General features: G+C 48.7%; 1 protein-coding gene across 4 annotated transcripts in view; it reads left to right on the forward strand.

Moving 5' to 3' along the window:
- Positions 1 to 16,919, forward strand: part of inpp4b (inositol polyphosphate-4-phosphatase type II B) — a 1,043,608-nt gene that overhangs the window by 486,728 nt on the left and 539,961 nt on the right. For 3 of the 4 annotated variants that reach the window (XM_038792440.1, XM_038792442.1, XM_038792441.1), the window contains one exon: positions 604 to 648. The exons of the other annotated variant lie outside the window; for it this stretch is intronic. In XM_038792440.1, the coding sequence (XP_038648368.1) occupies positions 604 to 648 (45 nt within the window). The remainder of the gene's footprint in view (positions 1 to 603; positions 649 to 16,919) is intronic. 4 annotated transcript variants of the gene reach the window in all.

Here is a 16,919-nt window from a genome sequence, read left to right on the forward strand (position 1 = left end):
GCCCATCGAGTCTGCACCGGCTCCTGGAAAGAGCACCCTACCCAAGGTCAACACCTCCACCCTATCCCCATAACCCAGCAACCCCACCCAACACTAAGGGCAATTTTGGACACTAAGGGCAATTTATCATGGCTAAACCACCTAACTGCACATCTTTGGACTGTGGGAGGAAACCGGAGCACCCGGAGGAGACCCACGCACACACGGGGAGGATGTGCAGACTCCGCACAGACAGTGACACAAGCCGGGACCCTGGAGCTGTGAAGCAATTGTGCAATCCACAATGCTACCGTGCTGCCCTGTGGTGGTGAGGAAAAAAACCTATATAAGTTAGGAAGACTTTTGCAAGTGAGGCACAAATGAGGATTTTCTAATTTTCTCATAAAAGGCTTTTCACCTGATTGATTTCCTGTCAGAAATTCTAAAAAAAATGTTGTCTTACTGCAGTTTTGGTAGTAAAGATAGGAAGAAACAGGACATAGATGAAAGGGTTTCACAACATGATGTATACATTTACCTGGTGTGGCATACAGACAATTTTCTTAATTGTTGAAAAAGATAATAGTTTGTTAATAAGTTCTCTTTATCCACATTAATCTATAGGTATTGGCAAAATTCCATTTGAACCAAAACTGGAGTTCAGCCTTGGTAAGTTCAGAAATTTCTTGAGGCACAAATAGTACAGTATTGTGATATGTTCAAATCTGTCTTCAATTTTTATTGGAGGTTTTCATAACATGTCTCAATTAAGCTCCCTGCAAAGGTTAATTACTACTCTGAAGCATTTTCAATAATTATCAATAATGCATACAATTTAGGCATGCCTGGGCTGGATTTTACAGGGCCCTGAAGTCTCTGCCCTTGCACTAAAAGGTCAGATGGTAGCCCACCCACAATCAACATGGCTGTACCGCAGCAATGTGATGCCAGAAACAACATTAGCCAGAAACAACATTAATTGCTTTAAGGCGAGACTACCAACCCTTTCTCGGGAGAAAGTCTCATCTTTGAAAGCTGCCGGCCAATCAGAAGACCTGCAACTCTGCGGGCCCAACAGTGCCCTATGCGAGTGATGACCACAGCTGGTCAAACAGGCAGCTCCACCATGCCAAGGAGCCCAGGTAAATCATGGGTCAGGGATCTCAATGAGGGGTTAGGTTGTATGCAGGTTTAAGAGTCCAGAGAAAGGGTTGAAGTGGTGGATAATTTTGACAGAGGTGAGGGGCGGGGGGCACTGATAGGTGCAAGGGACCCACAGAGGAGGTTCTCCCCTTGCCTGACACCAGCTCATGCAACTAACACTGTTGGGTTTCCCGCATAGCATGGAATTCCCCCAGCCACTGATAAAATGCTGGCAGGAGTGGGATGAAACTCTTAAATGGCTGTTGCTTGACCACTTAAGGGCCTCAATAGGCCTAAAGGTGGGAGGGCAACCTGATGTCTCTCGTGCTGCTGTAAAATTTCAAACAGGCCGGGATGGATGGGTAGGCAGTGGAAGGCACTTGCTTGATTTTAGGTGCCATGCTGCCTTCAAACCCACTTGCAGGGCGCATAAAATCCAGCCCCTTATGCTGCTTTTGCCTGGCATGTCTTGGCAAATGTCACAACATGAGGCTTGACCGTCGTAGTTGCACGAAGTATCAGGCAAAATGTTCTTTGCATTTGTAAGCTATATAGTTCTTAGACCAGTGATGCCAACACCTGTGACCTCTGGGGCTACTGTACATCTTCCTTGAGGTATTGAGATAAGATGTGATGTACTTGTTTACATTAATACCACTTCTGAACATAACACATTGTGTTGAGCTCTTTGATATGCTTTTCACATGATAATGGGTGCCATTTCCTCTGGTGCCCTAAAGATTTGCCTGGCTCCATCCTTTAAAAAAAAAAAAAAAAAATTTTTTTTAGAGTACCCAATTCATTTTTTCCAATTAAGGGGAAATTTAGCATGGCCAATCCACCTAACCTGCACATCTTTGGGTTGTTGGGGTGAAACCCACGCAAACACTGGGAGAACGTGCAAACTCCACACGGACAGTGAACCAGAGCCGGGATCGAACCTGGGACCTCAACGCTCCTGGCTCCATCGTAATTCCCTTCTACATGCCGCCCCTTGCATCGGTTTACATGTCTATGTTGTTGAAACCCAGCTTTCTACCCCAGCAGCACCTCCCTTGATTCTCCATTGTTTCAATTTGACTGTTTGTCTGAGACCAAGTGCTGGATGAGCAGAACGTTCCTTCAAATATATAGTGGGAAGATTGAAGTCTTTGTTTTCAGTACCAGTCACAGACTCCATTGTTCAGCCACTGACTCCGTCCCTTTTCCTGACAACTGTCTGAAGGTGGTCCAGACCGTTCTCAACCTTGGTGCCATGTTTGACCCTTTGATCAATTTTCAACCATTAACCATCTAATCACTAAGGCAATCCATTCACTTCCCTAATGTTGTCCGGCTCTGCCCCTTCTTTAGCTTATCAGCCATTGAAATCCTGAACCATCAATCTATTTCTGTAGTGTCCTGTAGCCGACAACCCTCTTGAGGTATCAGTGCTTCTCCAAGTCTAGCCTCATGTACATCCCCAATTTTAATTGCCCAGCCATTGGTAAACATGCCTTTAGTTACTGAGGCTCGGGATGCACTCCTCGCAAATTTTCCTCTTTGGCTAAGATTTTGGATGCTCACCTTAATATCTCCTTATGTTGCTCTGCATCAAATTTGTTTGATAATGCCCCTGCAAAGGAGTCAACTAATAATTTGTGGGCAGCACGGTAGCACAAGTGGATAGCACTGTGGCTTCACAGCGCCAAGGTCCCACCTTCAATTCCCCGCTGGGTCACTGTCTGTGTGGATTCTCCCCATATCTATGTGGGTTTCCTCGGGGTGCTCCGGTTTCCTCCCACAGGCCAAAGACAGGCAGGTTAGGTGGATTGGCCATGATAAATTGCCCTCAGTGACCAAAATGGTTAGGCGGGGTTATTGGGTTACGGGGATAGGGTGGAAGTGAGGGCTTTAGTGGGTCGGTGCAGACTCGATGGGTTGAATGGCCTCCTTCTACACTGTGTGTTCTATGAAGTGCTCAGGATATTTTGGTTTTGTTACATTAAAGGCACCATGTGAATCCAAGCTGTTGTTGATAAATGAAAGGCACAATGCAAATGCATATTTTTGAAAATTCTGTTCTGTATATGCATATGACTTTCTAATTTAAAGTAATTAAAATAACGTGCACATAAAGTTTAATTAAAGAATCTCATGTTGCATGGGTTAAAAAAAGATTAATTTCCTGAATGTAACGTTAAAATCAGTGAGACCCAGAGCAGCTTATGTGTTCATAGCTTTAATAGTCTGCCAAGTAGGGGACAAATTCGCCTTTGTGCTCACAATTTCCAGATGGAAAATGAACGCAAACATACCAACCAATGGCGCATTGTCTTGTGCCGATCTGCACCTGGGTTATTTGCGTTGTTATATTGTTAAAGATGGATTTGCATACATACATCCGAGCAGTCACCTAAAGCTCGAATTGTGGGCCCTTTAAAATTCTAAATAATTAACCAGTGTTTCAAGCACGCAGGGGTTAGCTTCTGACTCTTGCGCCCTAGCCCCCCTGTGCTCGGTATTCTACTCCAGTTAATTATAACGTGTTTAAATGCAGAAGTGTGCTGCTGTCGCACAGAAACCTATTTGTAATGAAGTATATTAACAAAATCTTTTAAGAGGAAGTTAATTGTATCATTACAAAGAATTTTCTTGAAAATGAGAGTGGGCCACGGCAGAAGATGACTTGCTCCTTGCCTTGTAAAGAGGCCCATTAAATAGCTGCAGCTATGGTGGAAGCAGCCAGTTCTGTTAATCTACCTGCTTCTTAATCCATCACATCCACTGTCTATTAAAAATCTACCAGCCAGCTGCTGGGTTTTCATCTTAGTATAATGCAGTTATTTCTGTAGGTCAGGCACAGTAATGCGACTTCCATGGCATTTAACTGATACTAAATAACACAGGCTGCTATTAAGTGTGGTGCTTTGTGACCCTTTGCTTTCAAGAATATATTTTTTTTATTTTTTGCACCTTTATCACTACAGCCATTAGGCACAGTATTTGAATATTCATGATGATGTTGCTCCAGTGCTCTGTGGTATATCAACCATCATTTATCTGCTGTGAGTCACAGTGATGGCCACCCCTAATAAGAATAAATGTCCTGATGGAGACAGAAGAAGATAATTACAGAGAATATTGCATTTTGCAAATAAACCGTCCTTAACTCAACAGCAAATTGTTTTCCTTATTTCATGCCCATTCAAAGTGCCACTGACAATCCACTGTTGTTATTTAACATAATTAATACTTTAGGACAAACTTACTTTTTATGCAGTGTTTGATGCCTTTTCAAAGAAATGCAAATTATAAAGTTACTTAAATGTGGTGTCAACAAATTTCCCCATACCTTCCCAGTAGCTTTCATTTTATTCCAGCTTCTCTTTGCCACCCACACCTGACATCTCCAAGCGTAAAGCACCTGTGTTGACACCGAGAAAGAATATAAAATTAACAAAGTTGTTCTGAGTTGACATGATGACGAGCTATGGAATAATTTTGTTCTGCTGTGAAAAGAGATTGCATCACCGCTATAACTAATAATAAACAAAGTGAGGTGAACGCAAGGGACTTTGGCTCCTCAACAAGTTGAATCTATTTTAATTACAGTTGCAAAGGAAGGTAGGTGGTAAGGTGAATGCAATTTTCTGTTGTTAATATCAACCTTTTTGTATAATTACTGCCCTCATCCCCATTGAGATTTTTTAATGGCTCTGAAAAGAGTATGTATAGGACATGGCTAAAATGCCAGTCATTTTGATCATCAAGAGTAAATTTTGTGCTGTTTCTCCCAATTACCAAGAAACGTAAAGAAATGAAAAATGGCTGTAAATTTATAACTTGGCTGTTATGATGAAAACTTGCTCATGAATGGAATAGAAATGTGTCCATACGCTCTCTTGGCTGGTAGCAAAATACAAATTAAAGTGCAGGGAAAAAAGAAGTTAATGACTTTATTGCTTTTAATATTGGCTACAGAAAGCTTGAGTAATCAAGACAGCCACTGGTAATTTAAGCCATAATTTTCCTTTGATTAGAAAATATGGTCAGTTAGTCTGCAGCTGTCATATAAATTGGTTCCACTCAGATGTTTACCGCTGTCCCAGACGCATATTAGGTTTCTACATATCCCATCCGATGCACGCTGCACTAACTAAGTCATTTGTGAAGCTAGGTTTGTAACTACACTGCTTTTTCTACTTTTGAAAGTTTTTACAACTTTTTTAGCTTCAGTTTTCTTTGGTACAGTTTTCTGCACTGAATTCAGAGAGTACTCGGATGCACGTCTGCTTAATAAAATACTTCTAATGTTAAATATGTGGTGGTTTGAGGCAATACCAGATAGTCAGTAGTAATGAAGAACAGAGTGTTTATTGGCAACCAACAAGGGTAACTTGTGTACAGGCACAGTTTCTCATATAGGTGTTAACTCTCCGGCTCTCGGGTTCACTCGGACTAGAGCTCTGCTCCGAGGACTTGCGTTAATCCTTCATTGGCTGAGGTGTGCATACTCTTGCACAACAAATCCTGAGCCAGTCACATGGACCGCAAGGGCGAGTCCCTTAAAGGGGCCATGCGACGACACAGCTTCCGTCCCCACTTAGTCCCTCAATTAGTATATGTACAAACAGGCTTTATACAATAATTACATACAATATAACGCTGAAGACACAAAAGGGAAGAGAGTCCAAATAGGACATCGGAGCGTTGATCTATCAGATTTCCTGGGATTCAAGGACTGTCTTAATCCCCCAACTGGCTCCTCTAACTCGGAGATAATAATGCCATCACCCTTTGCAGAATGTTCCTGAGAGTCAACCAACGCCGCAGGGTCATTCCCTTTTCTGTAGCCTATTCCTGGATCAATGATGGGGCCTCCTCGAGACTTCTGGGTCCCCTTTGTTCTGGCTCCACCACAGGATCACTGATGCTGGCTGCTGGCTCCAACTGTTCTGAGATTGGTGTTGTGGTCCTCTGGCTTCTCACATGGTTTAAGTGTTTCCTAACTGCCTTGCCGCCCAAGTCCACTTCATATGAACCTGGGCCCGACTTGGACATGATTTGGCCTGGTAACCAGAGTGGACCTGCGGCAAGATTTCTGACAGAGTCCATGTCACCTACTTGGAAAGACCTCTCCCCTTTTCATAAAGTGTGTTGTTTCCTTTGGAAGGCCTGTGGTGGCTCCATCCACCCGCCAAATTTGGGAAGACCAAGTCCAATTGAGTTCTTAAAAAACAGCCCATCAGTAATTCTGCAGGTGTGACACCTGTAGTAAAATTGGAGGGGGGGGTGTTGTATTGCATTGTAAGACAACAGAAAGTTGGCTGACCGATGACACAGTGGTCCACTGGACTGCTTCTTCATAACTGCCTTGAAAGTACAGGTCTCTCCACTAACCCGCTTGATGCAGGCTGATATGGGGTTGTTCTGGTATGGCTAATGCTATTTCTTCTAACAAAATTCTGAAAGTTCTTACCAGTGAAAGGAGTGCCATTGTCCGGCATTTACTTCAGGGAGACCATGCATAGCAAACACCGGCTGTAAGGCATCTACTATGGCTGCCAAGGTCACCACTTCCATCTCCTGAACCTCCAACCGCTTTGAAGGGGCGTCCATCAAAATGAGGAGCATCTTGTTCATGAAAGGACCAACTAAGTTCACATGTACCCTTGACCATGGCGTCCAGGCCACTCCCAAGTGTGGAGGTTTGCTGTTAGGGCAGTATCTGCTGTGTCTGACAAGGACCGTACTGTTTTCAACATTCTTATCTATGCCAGGCCACCAAAGGTAGCTACGAACGAGCATTTCATTCTTGTCTGGCCCGGATGGGCACTATGTAATTCTTGCAACAAGGGCCCTTGGGCACTACCACTTAGGAGCCCCAAAGGGTGACTCCATCCTCACAACAAGCAAGGTACAGTCTTAATTAGTCAGATTTACTGTGGTGCCACACAGTTAAAACCATGCGTTTCACCTTGGACAGGACTGGGACCGCTGTGTCCAATTCTTTCTGTGGCTGGCTGAAACTGGCAGGGTATCCAAAATGTTCAGGGCTAAGATGATTTCTTGTGGTAACAATGGAGGTGCATGGTTCTTCGGAAGAGGGAGCTGGCTCTATGCATCAGCATTCAAAATTTGTGCACGTGGCCTATGCTGAAAGATGTAGTCATCGGCCATCAGCAGCAAGCCCCACTGTTGTATTCTGGCAGAGGTGATTGGTGGTACTGGCTTATTGTCATGAATGATCCCAACAGGGAATTGTAATCTGTTTTTATCGTGAAACGCCGCCTGCAAACATACTTATGAAATTCCTTGATGCAGTAGATTACGGCGAGGCCTTCATTCTTAATTTGAGCATATTTGAGCTCAGCATCAGAAAGCTTTCTTGAGGCAAAAGCAATTGGCCCCTCTCAGCCATTGTATGGGACAGAACGGCCCCTTTCCCATACGGTGATGCATTGCAGTCCAGAATGAGGGACTTTCTTGAGTCAAAATGAACCAGTAGGCTCGAAGATTGTAAGACTTGCTTGAAGAGTTGCTCCTATAGTACCTTCCAATGCCAACATTGAAGCATGAAAAGCATGTGCAATGGCTTCAATGTCGTTGCAAGGTTGGAAATAAAACAACCATAATTGTTTACCATCCCTAAGATGGACTTTCATTCTGCCACGTTCTTAGATGTCGGGAATTCTCTTATGGCTCTCAACATGTCTTCAAGTCGCTGCAGGCCCTCCAAGTCTACTTTAAACCCGAGGTAAGTAACCTCAAAGCTTGGAAAGTCCACTTTCCCCTTTTGAGTCAGATTCCCACATCTCTGAATCTTCTCAACACCTTTCTAAACTTGCTTGGGAATCCTCATGTGAGTTAGGATGTCATCCATGTGGACCACAACCTTTGTAGTGCCTTGTAGAAGATTCTTCATCTTGCACTGGAATATCGCATAGGTCGAGGAGATGCCAAACGTTAAATCTGGTGTATTGAAACATTCCTTTATGCGTGTTAATCGTTGCAAACTTTCGGGAATCTTCATCCAGTTCCTGTTGCAAGTAAGCATGAATGAATGAGTCAAGTTTAAAAAAAATATAAATTTAGACTACCCAATAATTTTTTCCAATTAAGGGGCAATTTAGCGTGGCCAATCCTCCTACCCTGCACGTCTTTGGGTTGTGGGGGTGAAACCCACGCAGACACGGGGAGAACGTGCAAACTCCAGACGGACAGTGACCCAGGACCGGGATTCGAACCCAGGTCCTCAGCGCCGTAGGCAGCAATGCTAACCACTGTGCCACCGTGCTGCCCGAATGAGTCAAGTTTGATGATTGTGAGCGCCCCCCCGCCAACTTCACATAAACAACTTTAATTTGTGGAATTGGGTATTTGTCTGTTTGTGCTGCCTGGTTGATTGTAAGCTTGTAGTCCTATGTATCATAACGGTACTGTCCTGCTATAATACAGGAACAATAGGGGCTGCCCACTCTGAAAACTGCATGGCTGTGATAATTCCCAGTTCATCCAGGTATTTAAATTTGGCTTCCACTTTTTGGTGCAAGGCGTCTTGCGCCTTAAAAAAAAAAATTTGGGTGTTGAGTCTGGGTTGACATAAATCTTGGCCTTAGCTCCATTTATTCAACCCAACTCATTCTGGAACACGTGCTTCAGACTTCCTGAAAGACGCTGTCTGAGATTTAAACATCTTTTAAAACCAGTTCAACTTGATTTGGCGCAACTAATCACACCCCATCAGGCTTGGTCAACGCCCCTCGACAATTATAATAGGTAATGGGCATCTTGTTGCTGGTACGATACTGAAATCACGGTTGTTTCTAAAAGTTTTACGATCTCTCCTGTATATCATAGAATAGAATCATAGAATCGCAACAGTGCAGGAGGCCATTCGGCCCATCGAGTCTTCACAGACCCTCTGAAAGAGCTCCCTACCTAGGGTCAGGCCTCAGCCCTATTCCTGTAACCCAGTAACGTCACCTAACCTTCTGCAGACTAAAGGGCAATTTAGCACGGCCAATCCACCTAACCTGCACATCTTTGGACTCCAGTCCAAAGACTGAGCCCTATCTTGAAGATATTTAAAAGTTTGTTCCCCCACAACAGCAGCCGATGCCCTGGTGTTGACCTTCATCTTTGATGATCTTCCATTTACTGTGAGAAATATCACAATTGGCGTGGTTGTGCTCACTCTCATCATGTTTAATCTCCATGTTTCAGGCTCTTAATCTGAATTCTTCCCCACTTTGTTCACTGGTGCTACGGTTTGCTGCTTTATTTTTTGAATTGGTGTATTGTAGTGGGCATGCCAATGTGTCTGGATATGGCCCTTCCTATTTCACTGAAAACAAATAAACTCCCTGCAGTGGCACGATTCCTGGGTGTGATCTTTCACCGCACCAATACTCCAGGGCTGATGATCCAATTTTATTCCTGACCACTGGCTACGATTCTGTTCCAAGGATTGTGCCTGAATTTCCTCTGTGCCTGTAGACCTGGTTGCATACCTTCCAGCCATCTTCCCCCACAACTTGTTCACCTCACCCCCTTGCATGCTTTAAAGCTCCGATGAACCCCTCTCCGCGTAATCGGTTGCCTGAGCGATCTCAATCGCCCTGTCTAGAATGATCTCCGTTTCAGTCAGACGCTTCTTTGGCACACTTATGTTGTTAATACCACATACTAAACAAGCACATCGTACATTGCCTAGTCCTTCACCAAACTCGCAATGCTCCGGCATTTGTCTGACTCTGGTAACAAAGACGGAGATGGTCTCTCCTGGGTATCTGGTAGCCGAGTTGAACTTGTATCACTGTAGTATGATCGAGGGTCTGGGGTTGAAATGCTCCCTGACCAACTTCACCAATTGGTCAAATGACTTTGGACATTGAAACCGAAAAGGTTTCTGTGCCATTGGTGATGAGTTTTGTTGAGAGTTTCCTGCCAGCTCTGCTGGCGAGATCCCCACCAATATTTAACGACACGTAGTCACTTTTTTGGGCCCTGGGGAGTTTCTCACTGGTTTAGCCCATACTTAGAATTTTTTTCTTCGCTGGGGAGTTGAACTTTGAGATCGGCCATCGGCTTGACAGGCCGCCCTGATCTCTTTGTGAGCTTACATGCCCCACACATGGACATTAGCCCACAGCACCCCCAAGTGATGATACCCTGCTACTGGGTTGTTGAAAGCGCCCCCTTCCGCCCCCCCCTTCCAGCATCCCCACCCGACACCCCAACCTTTCAGAGGCCCCTTCATACTCGCCCCACCCCCCCGCCCTGACCCTTGGCAGTGCCAAGGTGCCAGCCTTGAAGTGCCAAGGTACCAGTGTTCCAGGGGGAAGGCCAGAGGTCCACCCTACATGTCCCTGACCATCCAGGGGCCTCCGATGGCCCTGGAGACCCCGGGTGCCGTTCTGCCTGGTCCACATTTGTATGGAGTAATACTGAACAGTGCCCAGTTGGAGACTCCCGAGGAGGCTGTTAGATGCTCGGAGATCCTGGGTGAACACAACTAAGTGGGTTTAAAACGCCTAGATTGTCTGGAGCCTCTGTGGACGTCAAATTGCTTATGGACGCGATTCAACTAAATAGGAACAAAGTCCCATAGCGAGAGCATTTAGCTGCCGCATGTTTCCCAGCACTTGCAGCACCGTGACTATAAAACAGTACTCGTGTTCCATAAGGGACCTCAGCGAGGAACACATTGCCGAAGCCACGCACAACCCCCGACCCCTCCAAGCCCGCACCCCTGCACTTCCCCCACCAACACCTGTGGAGGACACCCCCAGTCCGATCGGCAGCACACACAAAATGCCAGCTTGGTACCTTGGCAGTGGCAACTTCACACCCTGGCAGTGACAGGCTGGCACACAGGCAGCACTGCCAGTGTGCTAGGCTGGTAGTGCCAGGGTGTCCAGGCTAACCAGCATTGCCAGGGTACCACCCTGCCCAATGGGCATGCACCTCAGGGCCTACGATCCCCTGGGAGACCCATGAGTGCCATTCCGTCTGGTCCCTGTTTGTGGAGACCAGTACTGAATGGTGCTTGCTTGAGGTCTCCAAGGCGAAGGTGATAGATCCCATGCCTCAGGTACCTCAGGAATCTGCATATTAAAGTGAGGCTAGCTGTCTCGCTCTAATATGCAGATTTGCTAAAAAGGTGATCCCCACACAATGCATTGCGAGTGGGGTAGATCCCGGGAACGGGGTTTCTATCTGTCACGCTGTGGCAGGCCGAGCTGCTTTTCAGACACAGCATGGCTGTGGGATTGAGTCCTATAAGGTTGTAGGTTTGTAATAGGCTAACTTTCTGTTCATCCTTCCCCATTGTTTAATTTTTCGTGAAGAAGTAATAGAGTTGCTAAGTATAATAGCTCTCGTCGTTGGCCCACAGCTCGAATGGGTTTAACTTCCCAAACATGGGCTTTTTTCACTCACTCTTTTCCTGTATTGTTAGCGGTTTCTGACTCTGAGTTTGTCTTGGAGGCCTTTCCTTTCCTCCTCAAATAGGACGGTTCCGGTTGATCCAGTTTATAGTCGTCACCAAAGTGATGGCTTTAATGAAGAACCAAAGGTGAGATTTTCCATCAACCGGCATCGCAGTTGCAAAACATGATCGGGCGGAAAATTGCACATGAGCTAAAAATCGTGGCTGACGCTGGGCACCAAACTGAATGCCATGCTCTGGACCCTTGACAGAGGTGTGAATGCATTCTACATCACCCGCCTGGCATGGGCATGCAAGTTGTACAGTAAACGCCTTTGGCATATCATTAACGGACCCGCCCCGGTGTTCTCCGGGGCTCCCACAATGCTCCGCCTCCACCAGGAGGAGTTACTGATGGTGAGGTTCACTTCATAGAATTTACAGTGCGGAAGGAGGCCATTCGGCGCATCGAGTCTGCACTGGCTCTTGGAAAGAGCACCCTACCCAACCCACACCTCCACCCTCTCCCCATAACCCAGTAACCCCACCCAACACGAAGGGCAATTTTGAACACTAAGGGCAATTTAGCATGGCCAATCCATCTAACCTGCACATCTTTGGGAGGAAACCGGAGCACCTGGAGGAAACCCACGCACATACGGGGAGAATGTGCAGACTCCGCACAGACAGTGACCCAAGCCGGGAATCGAACCTGGGACTCTGAAGCTGTGAAGCAATTGTGCTAACCACTATGCTACCGTGCTGCCCAGTAGCATAGTGGTTACAGTTGTGGTATTTGAAATCGGGAAACAGGTGCCCTGGCTGCTGAGGGAGGGAGGAAAGGTAGGACATGTTCCCAGAGGTGCAACCGTGGGCTGTTGGTTCTGCCGGCAGCAGGGAGGGCGTCCGCCAGGGCTGTGGGGAGTAGTGGGGAATGACATGGGAGCCTTGGGGCTGGGGCGACCCCACCTAGACCAGGGTGTCGAGGCATGGTGTGCCATTGCTGCGGCCTGAAAGACAGCCACCTTGCTGCACGCCCAGCTGATCGGCCAGCATGACGCGTGGTTGCGCAGAGCGACACTGGCCATATAGGTGCCCCCACCAACACTGCTCCCCACCCACAAGTGGACGACATGCGGGGACATGGGCTGCAGTGCAAGCCAGGGCCACCGTGTAACGTGCTGGATCTGGTTGGGCACGGAGCCACCCCCATGCTAACACATTCGCCTTTCACCCCCTACAGACCATGGACTTCGGAGTCCAGCCAGTCGAAGCTGCTCAGGGAAGGCCCTGCAGCAGTGGAACCTGTCCTGGAGGAACAGGATCCAGCTGGTGATGATTGAGAGTCGGCTGTCGGACAGTCCGAGGTGGTGGGAAGGAGACGCCGCATCAGGCCTTGTGTATGTGGCAGCGCCTGTCATTTGAGGACATGCCAGACCGAGCGTGTCACCAAAGATTCCGGCTGATCAGGGGAACTGTGCAGCATCTCTGGAAGGAGACCTGCTCCCGGTGGACATCGATGTGGCAGTCATTCCGAACCTTTTCACCTGGAGGTTCTTCCAGGCATCATGTGAGGACCTGTCTGGGATCTCACAGACTTCACTGCACAGGTGCCTCCACGCCGTATTGGAGTCCCTGTATGCCTGGTCAGCTTAGTACAGCAAACTGACTATGGACTGAGCCCACCAGGTTGTCTGAGCAGCGGGATTCGCTGCCATCGCTGGGAAGCCCCAGGTCCAGCAGGTCATATAGACGGGACACCTGACCCCCTGTGGGCACCAGCACATGAGGGAGTGGTCTTCACAAACCAAAAAGGGTTCCACTCCATGAACATGCAGTTGCTGTGTGACCACCAGCTGTACATCATGCACATATGTGCCCAATACCCAGACAGCGTGCTCAACGCCTTTATCATGGTAGACTTGATGGTAACTTACATGTTCCAGGCACTCCAGCAGGGAGGGCGTCCGCCAGGGCTGTGGGGAGGAGTTGGCTTCTGGGTGACGGTGCAGGCCGAGAGTTGGCAGTATTAGCGGGTCTGGTGCATGAGATGGAGGATGATGACCACGCGCTCCACAGTGAGCTCTGGTGCTCTGCAACATTTGACGGAATATGATTCCTTCCCTCAGTAGCACGATCCACTGTGCACCAGGTTACACTGCATCAAACCCTTGGGGTGGCAGTGGTGAGTACGCGTTCTGTGTGCGTTAGGTGGGGGAGGGGATGTGGTGATTTGCAGAACAATGGGCAGAATTCTCCACAAGGCCCAACGCCGTCGTGAAAGCCGGAGAGGTTCACGACGGCGTCGGAAGCCTCTCCCGGCCCCCTATTCTCCCCTCCCCGGGGGGATAGGAGGGCCGTACCGGGAAACTCGGCCGCCGGGCCTTGTCCCTGGCTTCAAGGCCCAGCACGCCAAGAATGATGCCGTGGCGGCACCTAATGACATGGGCAGCTCAAACCCGCGCATGCGCTGTTGCCGTCTTTCCCCTCAGCCGCCCCGCAAGACGTGGCGGCTTGATCTTGCGGGGCGGCGGAGGGGAAAGAGTGCGTCCCCTTGAGACGCCGGCCCGACGATCGGTGGTCACCGATCGCGGGCCCGCCCCCTCCCGAGCACGGTCGTGGTGCCCGATCCCCGATCCGCCCCCATAGGCCCCACACTTACCTGGCGCGCCATGTTCACGACGGCAGTGACCAGGTGTGGTTGCCGCTGTTGTGAACAGGTCGGGAATGGCAGGCCGCTCGGCCCATCCGGGCCGGAGAATCGCGGGCCGCTGTGAAAAATGGCGGCCCGCGTTTCTCCCAGCGGCGTGTCGCAAAACCGGACACGCCATTTTGGGGGGGGTGGGAGAATAGCGGGAGGTGCGGGAGCGGACCTCCCGCTATTCTCCCACCCATCGTGGTTGCGGAGAATCGCGCCCAATGTATATAGTTGTCTATACAAGCTCCGACCAGCAGGTGGCGATAGAGATCCACCATGTGACTCCAAAGATCCGACAGTTGGTCGTAAGTCGTACTAGAGGACAGTCGCATTAGAAGTAGTTCCAAGAGAATTCACTAATGTTACCATTTGTATCATAGTTTGTTAGTTATCTTTCCACATGTTTATTTTGTGAATAAACTATCTTACTAGTCAACAAACTAGATGTTCTGTGTGCATATTTACCACGGCCAAAACACAGAATATAACAAGGGGGGTCGGAGTGGGAGTGGGTAGGGTTGGGGACTGGGGTGGTGGCGGCCCTGTTCCGTGGCCACCTCTGATGCCCACACCCCTCACCAACTGTCTTCCACTCCCCTATCACCCCCAACACACCTTCTGCTCCCAGTCCAGCCCATCCTTTGCTTCTTTCAGACAGAGCACCGAGGCAGGACTGAACATTAGTGTACAAAGGTATTTATTGTGATATATACAGGTGCCTTAGCCCCTAATACTATCCAGTGTGCTTCATCAGTGCCAACATAACGGTTAGCTAGCTTTCTGGCTTTATGGTCCCTAACGCTCTGTCTAGGTGGGTCCCCAGGCTGTACATCAGGAGTGGAAGGGGCCTGCTGTAATTCCCACCCTGTGACCTGGATCTGCATTGGCGACTGTCCTCTGGAGTGACTGGACCTGGATGGGCCCGGCAGTCTTCCAGGTATCCCAGTCTGCCCACTGCCCATTGGATGTGCCAGGGACAGGAAGATGGATTCAGAGGTGCTACGGTGATCCGGAACTACCCCTCTGGGAGTCACTGGCACTGCTTCCTCCCTCGGGGTGCCCCTGGGCTACTTCTGGGGATGAGCTTGTGGCTGGAGCAAGCTCCAACGGCACCCCCGCCACATGGCACTGCCAGTCCTGGAGACCAACTCTCGTACCGACCAGGTTCTCAATGCTCACGGCCATGGTGCAAAACGACTGTGACATGTCTCTCTGGGACAGTTCCAGCACTCGGAGGCTGTGCCAGGTCTCTCTGTGACTGGCTCAGGTCAGCCAGCACCGGGTCAATGCCGTCAACGCTAGTAGCCATGGCCCATTATGATTGGGCCAAGCTCTGGAGCGCCTTAGCGACGCCTGTGCCATGGCACCAGGCCTTGGATATCTTGACCCATGGCTGATACCGTCGCACCCAAGGCCTCCACCATGGACGCCACCCATGCGGTGTTAGCTTAGGTAGCACGGATGGTCAGTACCACCTCCTGCTCCTGCAGGCGGTTGGACTTCTCCAACTGTACCTGCAGGTGCTGGATGATTGCTGACAACCCCTCATGTAGTTCCCTGGCTCTGATCCGGCATCTCCTACATTGATGGGACCACCGTTTCCAGAAGCCCAATACCGTCTAGATGGCAGATATTACTTGGGTCGGGCCGCCCGCCAACTGTCTGCCCCCTTGGTGGTTCCTACCTCCACCAGATGTCCCACAGCATTTGTGTGGTGCTCACCAGATAGTGTCCCAGAAGCCTCTTCACTAAAATGCCCAACCGAGGCGAGTGTCTCTGGGATGGTGGAGGATGCTGGTGACAGCTGTGACAGGAAATCGGTGTCATCCTCAGCTGTGTCCTCCGTGGTGTCACAGGGTTTCTGCTGCGGGTGGGGGATGTCAGAAGATCTCGCCCCATCACTGGATGAGACTTGGGGTTGGGGCCGCAGGTGACGGATGCCAGATGGGCCCGCCTCGTCGCCAGGTGATCCTGCAAGACACATAACACGGTGCATGGTTAGATCATTGGTGGGAGGGTGGTGGGGTGATGGGGGAGTGGAAAGGAATCAGACGCCAGCATTCATTGTAATTGCAGTACTTCCACATGGCTCTGGGGCTAGCCCATCAACGGGTTCTGAATTGCTCCGGGACCAGCTTTTGTGAATGTGGAACACTTGCGATTCAGTCCCAGCATCAGCATTTAATCTCTCAAACGGAGAATCCCACTCTAAATGTTTATTGGCTGGTTTAGCTCACCGGGCTAAATCGCTGGCTTTTAAAGCAGACCAAGCAGGCCAGCAGCACGGTTCGGAATGTGGCGACTAGGGGCTTTTCACAGTAACTTAATTGAAGCCTATTCGTGACAATAAACGATTTTCATTTCATTTTCATTTTTCACAAGGGACCTTATGCACAGGCACAGAATCTCTAATATCGGTGTTTACACATTGGCTCCCGGGTTCACTCTGACTGGGACCCTTGCTAATCCTTCATTGGTCCAGATTTGCGCGCTCCCACGTGGTGGACCCTGAGCCAGTCACATGGACAACGAGGGAAGCCCCTCTTAAAGGGACTGCACTCTATCATAGAGTTTTACCATTGTTTGGTCACAAGGAATGAGAGAACTGACTTTAGTAGTTTGGATAATCCAGGGGAAAATATTCAAATCAAACTTCAGACTAAAGCGAATTAAATTTACTATTCC

This window comes from Scyliorhinus canicula, chromosome 3 (assembly GCF_902713615.1).
Source record: "Scyliorhinus canicula chromosome 3, sScyCan1.1, whole genome shotgun sequence".
Classification (NCBI taxonomy): Eukaryota; Metazoa; Chordata; class Chondrichthyes; order Carcharhiniformes; family Scyliorhinidae; genus Scyliorhinus; species Scyliorhinus canicula.